Genomic DNA, 18,334 nt, shown 5'->3' on the forward strand with positions numbered 1-18,334 from the left:
ACAATTTGGACTTAAGGCTTTTCACTACAATTTTTAATCGTAATAACAGTGTCATTAATAATTTTTTAAAAAGGAAATATGGCTATTCTTTTCCCATGGAATGTGCGGTACATTGTAGGCAAATTTACCTTTTCCCTAAAGTATCACTTAATGCTTTCTTTTGCTTAAGGTCTAAATTAATAAGTGCTTGTTCAAGTTCCTGTTTAAAATGGTGATATGGAAAGTTGATGAAACGGAAGTCCACTAAACATATATATGCATTCTCTAAGTGGGAAACATCTGAATGATAAAATGATTTTCTGATTTTAATCAGGAACTGTAGTGAAAAACCTTAACCGGTTCAAATAGCCTGCGACAACACACTGCAACAAAACTGAAGAGAAGAAAAACAAATAAGAAACTTTATGCAAGTCTAATAACATAACAATAACTTATCAGTTCCGGGTCATTGAGGCTCTTCCGCTTTCCGCTTTGAGGTTACTAACCTCTGAAATAGTGTTACAAACATGAAGACAAGTCCCCCCTCATACCGGCAGTTATAGCACACCCCGTGGTAGTGACAGGATGCAGCCTCAGGGATGCTGAGTCCTAGTTTCCATGAACTATTGATAGTTAACAAGGCATCTTTTTATTTACCCTAAAAAACGAATTAAGAATCAGCTGTGTGATGGGTGCCTCTGCATAGCCTAGTATTGTACCACTGTTATTATGCACTTAATGAAAAAGACGGAAAACCTATGCAGGTATTCAGTGCTTGGCTCTTGCATACAATGGTAACTAAAACTTTCCAAACTGTGGTAATGAACAATGAACCCCAGAAAGGGCTCACCGGGGGAGAGAGGAAACTGTTTGGTAGGGAAGTCTGCAGTTCCATCTGCTCGTGTGCCCCAACTGCCGGCACAGTCCACAGAAGATACTCCTTCCCTTGCTGCCCAGTAGCCTGCATGTTCTGAGGCATGTAGGAACTGCACACAGATGAGCATGTGTGTGGAGCCGTCGACACACATCATAAATGTGAGGTCAGGACTCAGCCGACGGGTCAACTACAGGTTGCTTTGGTGGTACCGCCAACACAGCCTCTGCTTCTTCATGCATCTGGGAAAGGAGTGGTTTGTTTTAATGACTTTCTAGTGTATCCGCAGAGAGAATCTCTCTTTTAACTCAGCTCTGACATAGAATTATTTTTGAAAGATACATTTCTGAAGGGCAAATCCTACTTACTTGTAAAAACTGTACATCTTGAAATAATTCTTGTATGAACCTCCGACACGGAAGTCTAAACGTGCAGTGCGCCAACAAATGGGAAACCTCCGAGTAAAGGCAGATGTCGTCAAATGTTTGGGGATACTTCTCCTTAATTCTACAATGAAAGGCAAGACTATGGTGGGATAAAAACTGTAACAACCACTTTTCCTCTGGTGTATCACTCTTAAAATATCTTTTTTTCACCAGGTTAGATTAAACGGCATATTTGGGGTGATGACAGAAGAATATAGCATATTAACATTCCTACCTCACACTTAAATTAGGTATTTTATGTTTTAGGTTATCTCTTAAAATAACCAAAACCCAAATGTTTGTTGGAAAGTTAAAAATATTCTTTCTCAAGCCCTGGCCGGTTGGCTCAGTGGTAGAGCGTCGGCCTGGCGTGCAGGAGTCCCGGGTTCGATTCCCGGCCAGGGCACACAGGAGAAGCACCCATCTGCTTCTCCACCCCTCCCCCTCTCCTTCCTCTTTGTCTCTCTCTTCCCCTCCCATAGCCGAGGCTCCATTGGAGCAAAGTTGGCCTGGGCGCTGAGGATGGCTTTAATGGCCTCCACCTCAGGCATTAGAATGGCTCCCTTTGCGATAGAGCAATGCCCCAGATGGGCAGAGCATCACCCCCTGGTGGGCATGCTGGGTGGATACCGGTTGGGCACATGTGGCAGTCTGTCTCTCTCCCTGCTTCTCACTTCAGAAAAATACCAAAAAAATATATATATATATTTTTCACTGGCATGAGAAATTACAAAATTTATGTCTAAGATGACTCAAATATTTTCAAAATTAAATTTTAAGTTACACAGAAATAAGTTTTTCAAATTAGACTGAAGTTATTAATCCCCACTGACTGAGCTCTCTCTCTCTCTCTCTCAACCTTGGAGCAGCAGGGGCTTTCAGCAGGACAGCCCCTCAGCCCCTCAGCCCCGTGGGAGGTGGGCTGGGCGGACATCCGTGTGAGGGCCCCACGACTCCCAGGGCCTCCAGCCAGTCAGCCGTGCAGCTGTATTTCCTTAATGCTCCACAGGAGACCCTGAGGTGCTTTTCCTCTGAGGACCTTGGCTTTACATAGTACAAACCAAAACTGCTGAGTGTTCGTATGAGTTTTCTTTTATCATGTTGCTATGATTTAGAAAAACAATAAAAATTCTGCAATTTGATTAAGACAAAGGAAAAAAGGGAAAATTAATCCAAGAAAATATCACTTGTTTTATGTAGGTCAGCTTTTCTCAAATTTTGTGGGCTCAGGATTCGCTTACTTTCTTTAAAATTATTGAAGACCCCTTCAAAAGCTTATTTTTTTGTGGTGGATAGCTATAAATAATTATATTAGAAATTAAAATGGAGAAATTTTCAAAATATTTACTTCATTTAAAAAATAAACCCATTACATGTTAACATAAATAATGTATTTAATGAAAAAGATTCTCCAAAACTACAAAAGTAGGAGTATTATTTTACATTTTTGCAGATTGTTTTCAAGTCTGGCTTATCCACAGAGAGCTGGACTTACAACCCTGCTCTGCAGTCAACCTGCAGCAAGTGTCACTTTGGCTGAAGAATACGAAGAAAATCTAGCCTCACACAGAATGCCATGCCTGGAGAACTGCTGATATTAAGCTAAACAGTCTAACTTTTGAAGTATTTCAGGTATTTTTTTTTTCACCATAAAAAGCAGAACAAACAATGAACACTCATGCTTAGTATTAACTTACGTTAGAAGCCCAGTTTCATGACATTTAGTTGAAACTGAACTACTCAAATTAACGACTAATCTCAGAACTTCTTTGCGAAGGAGTATCCGGCACATTGGTGTATCATCTGGAATTGTTTTAACACCTGAAAAGAAGATTAAAATATTTTATCTGTATCACAATAGAAAATAATGATAAGTCATGGAATTTGCTGTTAAAACTTTACCTAAAGATTTTGAACTGCGATAAATTGCACATGCTTTGCTAATCATTTGGGAACAAAATTCTTTCTTATGAAAGCAGAGAGCCAAGAGGGTACAAATAGATGCTGATATAAGTACAACAGTGGGCTACAGGTACCTCATGAAAACTGATGTCAGAGTTCTGAGACAACTTTAATTAATATTATTTATGAACAACAACAAAACTTAGTTTGTTAATGAAGCTTGGATTTGAATCTGAAAACCTACCTAGCAGCAATTCCGAGCTTTTGGTGCTGCTGGCTGAGCCCTCTTGAGACACTCCGTCACTACACCCAGAAATGCCCGAGAACTTGGAGGGCACCACTTCCAAGGGATTATGGATAGTCTGCTCACACCAGTCAGAATATGGAATGTCTTGAAGGTCTGAAGGAAAAATTAGTTACTGTTTTATTTTAAACCAAACATTTTAGTATTGCTAAGATCACATCAATTTTTTTTAATTTAAACACTTCCTGAATACCAAAATTAAGTGATCAGAACAAATGAAACTCAGAAGTCTTCGGTTAGTCCTCCTTTAAGGACATAACACTGCAAGCTCTACAATCATACAACCTTAGTGCTACAAAAATACTGGAAATGAGTTAACGCTTTCCTCCCATGAAAGGGAAGGTTCAAAAAAGGAGGTGAACTCAGGGTGCTGTCTACTAGAGCACACTGTCTGAGTAGAGAAAAAAGGTCTACCTTCAAAAGTCCAGGAAACTAGACAAATGTTAACATACTACCTCCCCTATGTTTTATTCCCAAAGAACAGAAATATCACCTCATTTCACCTCTAAGCAACTCCTAAGTTTACTATTTACATAATACTAAGTTTTAAAATTTTAATTATTAAGAAAATCACGTTTTTCATGCAATTAAAACATACTTAAATTATACATTGATTTTAAAAAATAAAATACTGCCAAAAATCTGAGAACTGAAAATGTACTTTAAAAATTAGTAACACTGAATTAACCAGGTAAGAGATGAATGTTATCTTAGACGGAGTTGATGAACTATCCAGAGTACATAATGAGAAAATACCCAGCACAAGTAACAGGAAGAAAGTTAGACTGTCTTTAATTGACTTGTTTCTAAAAATTTATAAACTGATTTATTAAGCTTCATTTTAAACCAGTAACGGCTAATAACTTTTTAATAATTACATGTATTAAATGGAAACTTCAGAGAACATGTGGGCAAAATGTGGGCACTATTTATAAATTGTCAGGAAGAGGAAATCAATAATTAGAAATGGGATGAGAAACACCACTACTGTTTCTTCTGCATGGGGGATAATTCAGTCTGAGTCCCCTAAAGGCAAAAACCATGCATATGCAATTCATAATATTTACCTTTAAGGACCTTTGTTTTCCATCTTCTCTTAAGTAGTCAATGCAACGAACTTCAGACACACTTTTACTCAAGACATTCCATTTCCAGATTATTTTTAATTTTGATAAAAATTTTGTCCATAGACTAAATTGTTTTATCTTGTATGATTGATGTTTAGCTTAACAGTAGGTGTTTGCTTTTGTTTCCTCTATCTTTTTAATTAATTTATTAACTTTTAGAGACAGATAGACACACAGACAGAAACACTGACCCATTCCTGTATGTGCCCTGACCAGGACTGAACCAGCAACCTCTGCACACTGGGACAATGCTTCAACCAACCAAGCTATTTGATTATCAGCTAAGCTTAGATTATCTTTTAATTAAAAATTCAGACATGAACTATGTGGCAAAGAATAAAAAGCTCCAGGCAAAATATATATGTATAAATCTGTATGGGTTAATTCAGAAAAAATCATAAGCTAATTGTCCTTCGTGGGGTGTGCTTGTTATGTGAACTTGCATGTGTGAACAGAGGGGAGGGGCAAGAAAAAACAGCAGGGGAAATACATCTTTCATACCTAGAATCATGAAAAGAGCACAATTTATCCAAAACCTTCAGTTAGTAACGGTATGTCAACGGTGAGAAAGGCGACAGTGGACAAGACAGCAGACAGAGCACACAGGAGTCTGTGTTGGGAATGAACGGGCAGTGAGTAACTGTCCAGAGATCAGTCCCAAGCAATGGTGTGAGAGCGCACTGGAAGGGGCCCACTGGAGACGGAAACACCAGCATCCCCACAGCACGACTGAACTGAGGCTGAGCTCATCATGAGAAGGGAGTAGGAGGGAGACCGATGGGGCTGGGAGGTGACCTGTGACAGGCAGAGTCAAGTCCAGGGGGATGCATCTACAAGGACATCATCTCTCACCTGAATGACTGCATATTGCACTGAGTTGGTTGCTGGGCTGAAAACCCAGAATTTCAATACAGACACAATAAAGGCAGTTATCGTCTGTATGCTCCTGTAGGCCAGTGTCTTCTGTACTTTCTAAAAACAGAGAAGCATCTGAATGGATTGAATTCATTATTTCCGTAAGACTCATCTGCTGTCGCAGCAAGTGAAAAGAGTTTTTCACAAGACCTCCAGTCCCAGACGGAAGACCTGTGCATAAGCAAACATAAAACAATCTGATAAAGACAGTATCAATGACACTTCTTTCAAGGCGCCTTAAAATATGTGAAATATTAAAGGAGGGAAGCCAGGAAAGAAAACCAGAACTCTATCACTTAAAATTTAACCTTCACTGGGAAAAGAATAACTTGCTTCAACTAGAAAAATAATATAGTCAGCAGATAGGTTTATATTATTTTAACATGAGGTTTTAGGTCCCATTTAAAACTGAGATTGTACAATTAAGACATCATCTCAATTATCAGTATTTGCATAAAGAGAAACAGTAATTTTGAGTCTCTAAAGAGGTACTTGTGTAAAAAAAATGATCAAGATTATAAAGCTTTAAACCTGTGGCTGATATACTCATAAAAATATTACTGTTCATAACAATTTTCTCTCTCTCTCTCTCCTTTACTCAAAAGGCTAATTTTCAGACCTATGGTGATTAGGGTTACAAATTTCTCATGTATTATTATTATTTTTTTTTTTTTTTGTATTTTTCTGAAGCTGGAAACGGGGAGAGACAGTCAGACTCCCGCATGCGCCCGACCGGGATCCACCTGGCGTGCCCACCAGGGGTGACGCTCTGCCCACCAGGGGGCGATGCTCTGCCCCTCTGGGGCGTCGCCCTGCTGCGACCAGAGCCACTCTAGCACCTGGGGCAGAGGCCAAGGAGCCATCCCCAGCGCCCGGGCCATCTTTGCTCCAATGGAGCCTTGGCTGCGGGAGGGGAAGAGAGAGACAGAGAGGAAGGGGGGGGGGGTGGAGAAGCAAATGGGCGCTTCTCCTATGTGCCCTGGCCGGGAATCGAACCCGGGTCCCCCGCACGCCAGGCCGACGCTCTACCGCTGAGCCAACCAGCCAGGGCCTCATGTATTATTTTTTAAAAACAGAAAGAACTTATCTAGTTTTTGTCTCCTTAGAGGTTGGTTACTTAGCTGGAAAAACACTTTCTTAAGTCCCTAATATACACACACAAAATCGTAGTTTAATGTCAAATGAACTCAAACAATTATTTTGGGTATAATTTTTAAAGATGATCTAAAAGTAAGTATTCTTGAATTTGTAGTGTCATCCTACTGAAAAGAACATTCGTTTTAATTTTCTTTAAATAATTTTTTATTTTTTATTTTTTTACAGAGACAGAGAGAGAGTCAGAGAAAGGGATAGATAGGGACAGACAGAAATGGAGAGAGATGAGAAGCATCAATCATTAGTTTTTCATTGTGGCACCTCAGTTGTTCATTGATTGCTTTCTCATATGTGCCTTGACTGTGGGGCTACAGCAGACTGAGTAACCCCTCGCTCAATCCAGCAACCTTGGGTCCAAGCTGGTGAGCTTTGCTCAAACCAGATGAGCCTGCGCTCAAACTGGCGACCTCGGGATCTCGAACCTGGGTCCTCCGCATCCCAGTCCGACGTTCTATCCACTGCGCCACCGCCTGGCCAGGCAATTTTTTTCTTTTTAATATAAAGAAAAGTCTCATGAGAACAAAACCATGCATTACCTCCTGCATCATGAGGAAAAATTCTTGTACCTCGATCCTCATGTGGAGGTATGCTTTTAGTCTGAAAATAGGGGATATCCTTTACCTAAAACAGATACAAATCATGGTAAGTCCTGCTATAAAAAGAAGTCCACTTTATGAATATTAGCAAAGTCAAATGAAATGCAATTTAAATAGAATGACTGTAGCACATGAACCTACAACAAAAAGTTTACTGGAGGTTAAATTACCAAAACTTGACAAAATAACAAATAACTCCTGAAGTCCTTATCTATTCTTGGTGGTTCAAATGAGTATTAAAGTAATTATTTTAGAATTTACCCAAAATGTCTTTAGACTTGTGAGCAAAAGTGTGCTCTGCAGTGCTATCTACCCTCTAAGGGTCTGTGGTCTCATGGGATCAGGCCCACCTTCCCTGACTGGGCACATGTGCTGTCATCTGTCCTGCGCGGGACAAACAGGATCAAGGGTTAAAAACAAGGAATACACTGTACATCTCAGACTTACATGATGTTATATGTCAATCATATCTCACTTAAAAAAAACCAACAAGAAATAAGTTAAATGTAACTAAAAGGTAGGACAGGATTCCCTAAATTTCTATAGAGAATATACTGATAATCAATCAAACAAACAAACAAAATAAGAAATCAAACAAGATACCAATTTACAATGAAGGCATCAGAAGGGAGGATAGTGTTCTGGGGACTTGGAGATACTACTAAATAAGAGTGTGTAACACGTGAGAAAGGTGAAGGAAGTCTCAGAAAATTTCTTGGAAACAAAACTGCCTTAAAAATCACTTTCTCCAAATTAGTACTCACTTCGTAATTTCTAGAAAGCAGTTAGAGAATATGAAAAAGAAAAAAAAAAAAAACCAACTTATAAGAAAATGATAGAATTTGATACCTGAAATATATCATTGATGTCTACTGGAAGAGCCAGACCAATGTAGTCATCTGAACTCCCATATGTTGCACTGGACACCATGGATCTCACTGAGGAGGATCGCTGCAGGGTATTCTGATTAATAGGACTTAATAAATCTTCTTTATCTAACGAAGCGTAACTTAAAGCTTTCATGAACCTATAATACCATAAAATAATCACTTTCATTAGTTTGATTTATAATATTAATCATACAAAGAAATTTTATTTTCATATCTCCATAAAAGATAAGCAGCTAAGTAGTACACAGTGCCATCCTGTTTACTGAGAACATATAAAGTCTTGAAAATATTTAGCTGTTATAAATTGACATACAAAATATCATCAGTAATGTTGACTGTTACCAAAAACAACTGTTATGGTTCCCAGGTATAACTCTTTTTAATATTATTTTTATGAAAAACAAGATTACTTATTCTTTAGTGGTAATTACTTCACTGCTTTATCAATGTAAGATTCATGTAATACTGAAGACAGACATAAAAGAGCAAAAACGGTATCATTTGTAATTACAGGATAGACTTACACAAAATACTGATATTTCCTCAATGTACTCCTTACTAGTGATTCCATAACAGATATGGCCTACTGAGGCAATAAGATATACCTTTCTCAGACATCCTTATTTATGCCATAGACATGCTAAAACATATATTAACTAGGCATCTGCTTTGTAGATAAAAGGCACCATTCAAGGTTTGTTCCATACATGCAACATATGTGTATTGATATTTGGAAGCCCAGTCATTTAAAATGGAATAATGTAGCATGCATTAAAATGAATTATATGTAAATAATTAATAAACAGTGGCTATTAAGATTATCCTAGCAAAAACCACTATTAATTTCTACATCCACCTAAAAACCACCCATAATTTAAATTTATGTATTTCAAAAAATAGGCCAGTGGTTTGTAAATTGCACTGCTAGACCTCTCTAACTCCATAAAACTCAATGTCCACTGGAGTGGGTGGAAGGAATTATTGAACTACTTGCCTTTTCAATCTCTACTTCAACCTGAGAAGCTCAATTTTTATCTACTCCACATCTTACTGGGTTCCCATAGAAATGCTTTTGTGAAGACAGCATTTCTCTTCTTAAAAACTGACATTTAAAAAGCTTAAAACTTCTGATTTATCTCACTAGGGGAAGCATATGAAGTGTAGTCATCTCAAAATTCATGAACCTCACTACACTGATTTATAATAGTGGGCAATTGAGGTTTGCCTGGCTTTTTCTAGACTGCTGAGGTTTGCAAAGCTGCCTGAGTTCCAGGCAGATGAAACACTGCAGCACAATCTACAGAACTCTGGACAAGCCCATTCACTCTGGGCCAGAACGAGAACTCAGGATCAAACATTCCTACTTCAGCATCTTTTCTCCTCGGCTCCCAGGCACCATCTCAGTGAGATAGGGCTTTTAAGACGGTTGGATTTATACTACCTACTACACCACAGGTATCAGTACACCCACTCTTCTAATTTTAAAAGAAAATAAACAAAACATCTTCTCAGCCTGGAGATTCCAAACCACTGTTTTAAAGTAGATGTGTACATCTCATTCACTGTTTTCATTTTCTCTGAATGAACCCAAAGAACAGAAATCCGAAGCCGAGTAACCCCGGCTTCCCCACAGAGTCCAGCACAAAGAGGCAAACACACTCGAAGGGAAATGGAAGGCTGGGTGAACAGGAAGTTATGTTCCGCCTCATGCTTGGATAAGCTGTTCCTGCTTCTCTTGACTGGTTTTTCTTGTTTTTATTTTTTTCTCTCCCCCCAAAATTAAAATGACCTATTATTCTTTATAATGCCAATAATTTGGCATTTTACTCTAGGAGATTTCCAAATCTTCTTCTCCTGTTCTAACAGAGAATACAGGAGAAATAAGACCCTAAGAACCCACATTGGTTAGAGAATAAGCGACTTGTGGGAAATGTCTTTCTGGTGACAACTTTTTATCTGTGATTTACTCAACTTGGATAGAAACGCCTGCTTCAGTGAGATAACACTAACCCTAACTGCGTGGTTCCAAGTTCACAGCACTTTGGTTACTGCGCTGAGCTCTTTCTGTCAGCGTGCTGGTACATACAGGCCCTGGCTGAAAGCCACCAGGCTGCTGTGCTCTTTGAGATTTCAAATACTCTCTTGGAGTATTCAAGTTTCCTCCTCTGCTGCCAATTTGGTCAGCTGTCCTTTCCTGTTACAATGTGCCTACTAGTAGGAACTTCTAATTGTTGCTTTTATGGGCTTAAAAACCTGATATCCAAGCTATTAGAATAAATATGAACAAAATCTGAATGCAGGTCAGAGGTACCTCCTCTGAATAAAATTCATGAACTGTACTGCACAGATTTATACTGGTGAGCTGACAAGGAGCTTGTCTGGCTTTGTTCTGAATGATGAGCTGAGTAGATTGCCAAAGCCAGTGTGTTCTGGGAAAATGAGACATTACTGCATGATCTATGAAATTCTACAAAAGAGATATCATTATCTGTTACCAGAAACCCTGTCTACTAGATGTGTTAGCATTACTGAAACAAAACTGTATAATAACTTCTTAAAGTAATTAAGATTCTGATTATATAAGAGCCAAATGGATTAATATTAAAAAATGATTACCAATAATCATAATGATGATGATGATAGCTGATTTTTACTGAATGCTTAATATGGGCCAGGCACTATTCTCAGTTCTTGACAAATACTAAATAAGTGTAAATGAATAACCTGAAACTAAAACAAAAAAAGTTTTTAGAACTATTTGGTCCAACAGAAAAGCAACAAAAATAAGTCAAGAAATTTTTGGAACAATCAAATTTACCACTGCATACCTAAACTGTTTACTCTGCCCAGCTTGCAGTGACTTTAGCTATGGCATAGAGGTCCCCCGCCTGTTCCTCAGCACAGGCAAATGGGCACTGCTGAATTCCAAGGGCTGATCAATTCATTTAATGTTCACTAGTTTTCTACTTAATAAAACTTAATAGCAGCTACTTAAACTAGAAATAAGTTCACTGAAATTTTTAGTTATTAAAAAAAAAAGAGAGGTCAACTTTTGGAGCCTTAAATTGACCTACCTGAAAAGGTTGTTTGTTATTGTAGGTCTTAAGCTCCTGATTCCCCCGACATGCTTCTTTTTAAAATCGATCCTTGCAGAAGCGAGAAATAAATAAGAAAAAACTTGTGACTTGTTTGTCCTTGCAAAGCAGGTGTGTTTACTTTCAGGGCCTAAAGGAGTTTCTTTTCCCCCCTCGCAGCTGCAAGAATCCATTTCAAATCATATCGGGTAAAGAGGAGCTTATAGCCTACCACAGTGAACAACTACAACAGGTCAGTTCTGAGGCTTTAGGTAGGTGCAAACCTGGCTAATGCTTGATAGGTAAGTCTGTTAAAATGCAGCCATCACTGTTCATTTGTAAACAGAGATTTTCTCACCTGCTTGGCGTTAACCTGGATTCAAAGCTGTTGGCCTTCATGGTGATGGTGTCAGTAAACAGCACATCTTTCGCGGGAGACGCCAAGGCCTCAGAATGAGACAGAGACGGATGCATCCTCTGCTGCTGTAACCTTTTCAGCGTGGCATAGCCAAAGGCGTCTCTAGAGCTCGTGTAACTGAAGGTACAATCGGCCAGACTTTTAATTGTGGCGATGGAGGGCGCTTTAAGGGACTGGGCTCTCCTGGGAAGTGTATGCGAAGAGCCCGGAGGCACCAGGGACACCGAGTTTGACTTGGAGAGAGACAGGTGGTTAGACTGTGGCGTCAAATAGTGGCTTGTCTTAACAGTTTTAGTACTTACCACAGTACTCATGCTTCCACAGTCTGTGTCCACAGTTGTAGCATCCACGCCTACTGTCTCTCGTGAAGGACTTGAGCTCATGGAACTTATACCACTTGTTGTAGTGTCTGTGTTAAAACTTTGGCTACGAATCTTCATGTGTGAGCTTGTTGAACTTTCTACAACTAATCTCTCTCGGCTTGTGTTTTCTCTGTGATTCTCTGCACCAAGACTCTTGGTGAATTTTAAGTCATTCTCTCCAATACTTGGAGTACTACCAGCGTCCTCAATGTGCCTATTCCCAACAAAGGAAGTTTCTAATTGTAATGTTTTCTGTACTGTGGAGATGGGTGTAAAGTCATCGCTATGACTGAAGTCAACACTGGGCTCCGTCAGGGTTCTGATCCGCCTGCTGGTTGTCTTATTGTCTGATGACAGTTTCCCTCCTTTAGGATCACTGCTACTACGATGTTTTTTATTAGGCAAAGTAAGAGAATTTAAGATACGATTCTTCACAAGCTTGCTAGAAGCAAAGAAAGGGAATGAGTTTTTATCCTTTACGGGTCCATGCCGATCATAAAAGGCTGGCTCTGCATCTTCACTGATGTCGAGGAAAAATGTACTTGTGGAGCTGCTGCCAAACCGGTCGTCCTCCATTATGAACATACCTGTGACCAAAGGACTGATTAATGAAAGTGCATAAAAATGACAAGTGAAATCATGATACCTAGTAGGGACATGATTCAGGAAATTTTTGTTTAATAGTCGTATGAGTTAAACACTGGCAAAAATGGATTAAATTGCTGAGCCACATAAAAAGGGTCTCCTGAACAGGCCTGTTACAGATGCAATTAGTTGAGATGAGGTCACTGGAGCAGCATGGGCCCTCAATCGAATATGATGGGTATCTGTCTAAGCAGAGGGAAGACTGTGAAAACCGACACATAGGGAGAATATTGTGGTAACAGATGCAGACATAAATGGGACAGCTGCAAGTCGAGAATGCCAAGGATCACCAGCCATCACCAGAAGCCAGGAAAAGGCAAGGGACAATTCTACCCAGAATTCCAGAGGCATAGTCCTGCTGACACTTGGATTTCAGACTTCTGACCTCTAGAACTCTGAGAATTAACTTCTGTCCTAGGCCACTCAGTTTGTGGTACATTTTTATGACAGCTCTAGGAAACTAATGCAAACTCCCCCAAGAAGAATTCCATTCTTCTCATTGGCTCTGTATTACAAAAGATTGCACTCAATTAAAGTTCTTGTGTTATTTCCAAAGAAAAATGATGGGACTCACGGCCCAGTGTACATAAAGTTTCTTTTCATTATTCCAGTGAGTGCCACAAACCTCCAAATAGTCAGGATAAAATCAAAGAGAAAAAAAAAGGACTTGAACAGGGATGTTTTCTTAGTTGGTACAGTTCCTGGTGGTTTATTCTTCAAATCAGAATAGACAGGAGAAATTAACCTTATAATAAATAAATTCCAAAGTCTTAAACTAAATATACTAGGAAGAACCCAGTCATAACATTTTGGATTCGTGTTTAGACCCATTATGCTTATTTCTCATTTTTCCTTAGGTACTAAGAAACTCATAAAATCATCTAATTCAGTGCTTGACTCAAATAAAACACTCAATCCAGATGCCTAATGATATTCAAGAGGACTTTACTCTATTTCTATGTTTAGTTTTTCTGTTGACTAATTATAAACTAGTTCAAATATATTTTCAAAGCAGTCAAAATACAATCCTATATAAACTTGCATATTGCATTGTATTTTCATATTCTGTCTATTCTAAGATGTACATTTTTTGCAATTGAGGTCTTTAAGTCCAGGATTTGTCCTGCAATCAGTGAGGTCCTAGTTTAACTGGCGGCATTTCTGTCTTCTTGTTTAGTGATACATAAGATACTGGTGTACCTTATAATTCAAGGCACCTGAGAGCTGGTAAAATACGGTTTGGTAAATGTTGTACTATCTTCTCAAAAAGAATCATGTCTCAAATTTTATACAACTAATAACATTTAAGACAGGGCTTAAAATCACAATTGTATATTTAATTGATTTTTGAGACTCTATTTTTTAACATTTCACTATTTAACTCTAAAATTTCATTCTCTCAAAGTGAACATGTGAATATATCTTTTAACAAATATATTCTGAGTCAACAATCTCGATATCTGAAAAATAAAAAAACCATGTAAATGAAGAAGGCAGGCAAATAAACATTTACTTATTAGATTATATGACAAGTAAAGAAAGAAGGGTGGCCCCTTAGGCATGTGGCTTTTTATTTAGCTCTAAGTAGGATTTTCCAAAACCTATTTAAAGAGCAAGGAAAGAGAACAACGCTGGTCATGGTTCTATATTCTGTTGTGAAAAAAACATGCATTCTCCAAGAGGCTATTCTTAGAGAAAAGTGAATTAGGAATGTAACATACACATTCAATTTTGATCTCACAAACACACATGCTAAGTTACACATGCAAAGTTATATGACTCTGTCATGATACTCACTCGATGGTGCAGATTCACTCTCACTGTTATGTCTAGAGCTGGTTGACTCCGAGTTTAGACTTAAAGTGCTCGGGATAGATGAGAGTTCATTACAGAGCTGTTCCACATCGTCTGGAACCACTGGCCACAGATGTTTGCGACTGTGCCTCACAGCATCCCAGTTGTGAAATTTTAGAATATCACAGCCTTGTTTGGTCTTGGCTATGAGCCCAAGCACATATACACAGGTCCTGTATGTAAAAGAGGTAGCAATGAGTGTTTATAATTACAAATTAAGATTTCTTAAAGCAACCATAAAATAACAGTTTGCTATACGTACATTTGATTTTTTTCAAAAGCTGTTAAAAATTGTTAAGCTTGTGGAAAAATGTATTAAAACAAGTGAGGGGAGTGCCTGACCAGGTGGTAAGCACAGTGAATAAAGTGTAAGACTTGGACGCAGAGGACCCAGGTTCAAAACCCTGACGTCGCCAGCTTGAGTGTGGGATCACAGACATGATGCCATGGTTGCTGGTTTGAGCCCAAGATCACTGGCTTTAGCAAGAGGTCACTCTGCCCTGCTGTAGCCCAGCAGTTAAGGCACATATGAGAAAGCAATCAACGAACAATGAAGGAGCTGCAACAAAGAATTGACGCTTCTCATTTCTCGCTCTTCCTGCTTATCTGTCCCTACTTGTCCCTCTCTCTGACTCTGTCACAAAAATACCCGAAAAATACAAAAAAAAAAAAAAACCAACAAAAAAACAAGCAAAGTATAAATTAGAAGCAATAAATAACATGAAAACTTTCCTAATGAAGATATTAATTACAATAAAATAATTTACAAGAATATAATGCAATCTTTGAAAAAAACATTAGCTTTTCTGGGATAAATTTGGAATATCTGGGCTACTGAACTACTGGAATATTTGAACACACTACACTTCATTTATTTTCAAGGTAAATTTTAATATTATAATGAGAAAAATAGAATGATAATATTAAGTGAGGAGCTGCTTAAGATATTTTTAATACATTTAAAAATCTTTCCTATCATTAGGATTTTCAGTGAATTAATATTTCTAATGGACTACTCTGAATTATAAAATACTTCTCTGTTAGGCCCATTTATACATGAGGGACACTGCTGAGTTAAACAACATACCCTCTGATGGAGAGGACCTCACACTGTTTTGCAAGTTTTAGTATATCTGGAATCACATTTTCTTCCTGCAGCAAATTGAGACCCCAATTTGATGAGCCAATATTTCCCTGAAAAAAAAGAAATCATTCATATCCAATCTAATACAAGAGTAACTCTTTCAAAAGATTTAGAAAGCTAGCTAAAAACAAAATTTAATCCCAATTAGAAGAGAGGAAGAAAAACAGTGATATAAACTTCAAATAAGAAACTTTAGGAATTAATGTCCTATTTGCCTTAACAAAAAAACTTACAGTTTAATCATCTACTTTCCACCTTAAAAATAATATTTAAATGGGCAGGAACAATCTTGGTCTTAGAATATTAGTCTAAAAACAAGTTCTAAGCAAAACAGTATTTATTTATTTAATAATAATGGGAAATTAGAAAAAAATTATAAAGCTCTTATAGAAATGTTTATTACAAACCAAGGCCCAAAGAGATGCTTTCAGTTTTTTAATTTCTTCCCATTTATCCAAATCTGGTGTACGAACGTTGTGACAGAGTTCTGTAATAATATTCTGGAGACAGGGAAAAAATATTCCATATAAGAAAATATTGTTTTTAACATTTTAATATTTTCTTATTATATCTAAGACCTATTTAAGATTTGGCCTTAGTAAATTTTGCATATTTAAAATTCTGAAATAATTTTACGTAAAATTTCTTAAGCAGCAGCATAGATTCTCAAATCATATTCTAGAATTAGCACTTATCAGCTATGTGGCCTTAGGAAGTTAATCTCCTTCATTTCCTAATCTCTGACTCAGAGATAGTAATAGCATCTGTCTCATAAGGTTTGATTTAATAAATTATTACATATAAACTATTTGACAATGTACTTGACACTTAATATTACAAAAATATTCATCATTATTATTTATTTTAAACAGAAAATAATACATTAACACCAACATTTTATCATACTATATAGGTAATGACTCACTGAGAGAATCATTTAACTTTTAAGTGCATTTTTAAAAATTAGTAAAAGGATACAAGCCCCAATATCTTCATAACATAATACAGACATACAGGAGTGGGTAAAAGTAGGTCTACAACTGTAACACAAATAAATAATACAATAAATAATAATAAAAGAATAAACTGTGTGTCACATACAACTGTAAACCTACTTTTGCCCACTCCGTGTATGAAACGATAAGAGTATATTTATGCAAAACATTTGTTCCTGAGATGGAACACTGATAGCAAAAAGAACTAAACTGCTAGATTACATACACAAATATTTCTATAACTATTTATTTCTAACATAAGAAAAGTTATATTTATTTAAAATTCCTAGTTGTAAAACATATTCACAGCCATAAACCTGGCACGCATTCCATACTTGGTCTGATAGCATCTGCTTGCTGGGCCTCTGCATTGCACCAAGTCCAGGAGAACAGTGCAGCACTAACACACAGCACTGTGTACTGTGTTTGCTGTTCAGCAGGTAACTGACTCTGCACTAGGGTCAGTTTAACTTCCCACAGAGGAACGAGGAAACTCAGTTCTCCACTGTGTTTAACTAAGGAGATGAACCTCCTACACACACTATAAAGGAAGAAATTCCAACTTCCATGGGATTACAGACTTTATGTAACAATTAGCTTTGCAAAAGGTGACAAATAAATCAAGGAAATGCATGCCAGCTAGCAATTACATAGTCTAAGGATTACATAGACTGCCACAGTCAATTACAAGATGAACACTTTAAAAGCAATTATGTCACTGGCCTTAAGGCTTTTGATAAGTTTTTGCAAAAATAATACTTTAGCAGTATTAAGATTTTTTCCTACTATTGTAGCTATTTAAAATAAGCAAATTATGTTTTTTACCTGTACTTCCAACAAATGACAGCCTGTTTTGTGATGTACCAGTTGTCCATAAAGGTGTACAGGGAGGTAGACATGAGGACGCTGTAATCTAATATGATAAAGATGATTGACAGATCTAGTGGCTCATTTTAAATATGCTCATAAAAATAATTAGTAACAAAGTACTAGATAAATGTAATTATTAGATATAATCCCTCAGCCTAAATAAAAATATGGAGGTGGGAAAACAGGATTTCTCTAAAATAAAGCAGTAGTTTATCTAGTCTCAGAGTAATAGCAAGAAAGCTGAGACTAGAAAGATAAACTAGCAAGAGCATGGAGGGCATCTGATTGCTCTATCTGTAAGAGTATTCTCAGTCTATATGAATGCTACTGGAACTTTTGAGCAATCAGTGCTGTAATTTAAGATTTCCTTTGTTAGTGTAAGACATAGAATATTCAAGTACTCAGAAAACTTTAGAAATTAATGATTTATTACAAACTGGTTTTAAATTTTATATTTGAGGACCAGCAATAAATTACTCCATTAACTGGCTGATACCTTTGGTTACTTCGACGAACATAGTTATCACCATCAATTGGCTTCCGGTAAGTAGTAAGTGCTTCGTTAAGTTGTTCCTCAATCAAATCAACATATTTTGAATTATATTCCTAGAAGATAATATTGTTTTAATAGTATATAGTCTTATAAACTCCCTAAATTTACAATATGTTAGGTACACCTATCAAATCTCATAGCATAAATATGAGCAAAATAAATATGTAAGAAATGTTTGGGCCCTGGCTGGTTGTCTCAGCAGTAGAGTGTTGGCCAGGCATGTGGAAGTCCTGGATTTGGTTCCAGGTCAGG

The 18,334-nt window shown here is 37.4% G+C and overlaps 1 protein-coding gene across 2 annotated transcripts in view; it reads right to left on the bottom strand.

Moving 5' to 3' along the window:
• Nucleotides 1–398: 398 nt before the first annotated feature.
• The window catches only part of RICTOR (RPTOR independent companion of MTOR complex 2), a 112,213-nt gene continuing 94,277 nt past the window's right edge, over nucleotides 399–18,334 (bottom strand). The window contains exons 26-39 of one of the 2 annotated variants that reach the window (XM_066240069.1): nucleotides 18,026–18,135; nucleotides 17,485–17,572; nucleotides 16,072–16,164; nucleotides 15,608–15,714; nucleotides 14,464–14,693; nucleotides 11,600–12,608; nucleotides 11,242–11,313; nucleotides 8,127–8,304; nucleotides 7,218–7,302; nucleotides 5,464–5,697; nucleotides 3,425–3,580; nucleotides 2,976–3,099; nucleotides 1,222–1,360; nucleotides 399–1,095 (exon numbers count right to left, since the gene is read on the bottom strand). In XM_066240069.1, coding sequence (XP_066096166.1) covers nucleotides 1,021–1,095; nucleotides 1,222–1,360; nucleotides 2,976–3,099; nucleotides 3,425–3,580; nucleotides 5,464–5,697; nucleotides 7,218–7,302; nucleotides 8,127–8,304; nucleotides 11,242–11,313; nucleotides 11,600–12,608; nucleotides 14,464–14,693; nucleotides 15,608–15,714; nucleotides 16,072–16,164; nucleotides 17,485–17,572; nucleotides 18,026–18,135 — 2,700 coding nt within the window. In that variant the 3' untranslated portion in view covers nucleotides 399–1,020. The remainder of the gene's footprint in view (nucleotides 1,096–1,221; nucleotides 1,361–2,975; nucleotides 3,100–3,424; nucleotides 3,581–5,463; nucleotides 5,698–7,217; nucleotides 7,303–8,126; nucleotides 8,305–11,241; nucleotides 11,314–11,599; nucleotides 12,609–14,463; nucleotides 14,694–15,607; nucleotides 15,715–16,071; nucleotides 16,165–17,484; nucleotides 17,573–18,025; nucleotides 18,136–18,334) is intronic. The other variant, XM_066240078.1, reaches the window with a different exon arrangement.

This window comes from Saccopteryx bilineata, chromosome 1 (assembly GCF_036850765.1).
Source record: "Saccopteryx bilineata isolate mSacBil1 chromosome 1, mSacBil1_pri_phased_curated, whole genome shotgun sequence".
Lineage (NCBI taxonomy): Eukaryota > Metazoa > Chordata > Mammalia > Chiroptera > Emballonuridae > Saccopteryx > Saccopteryx bilineata.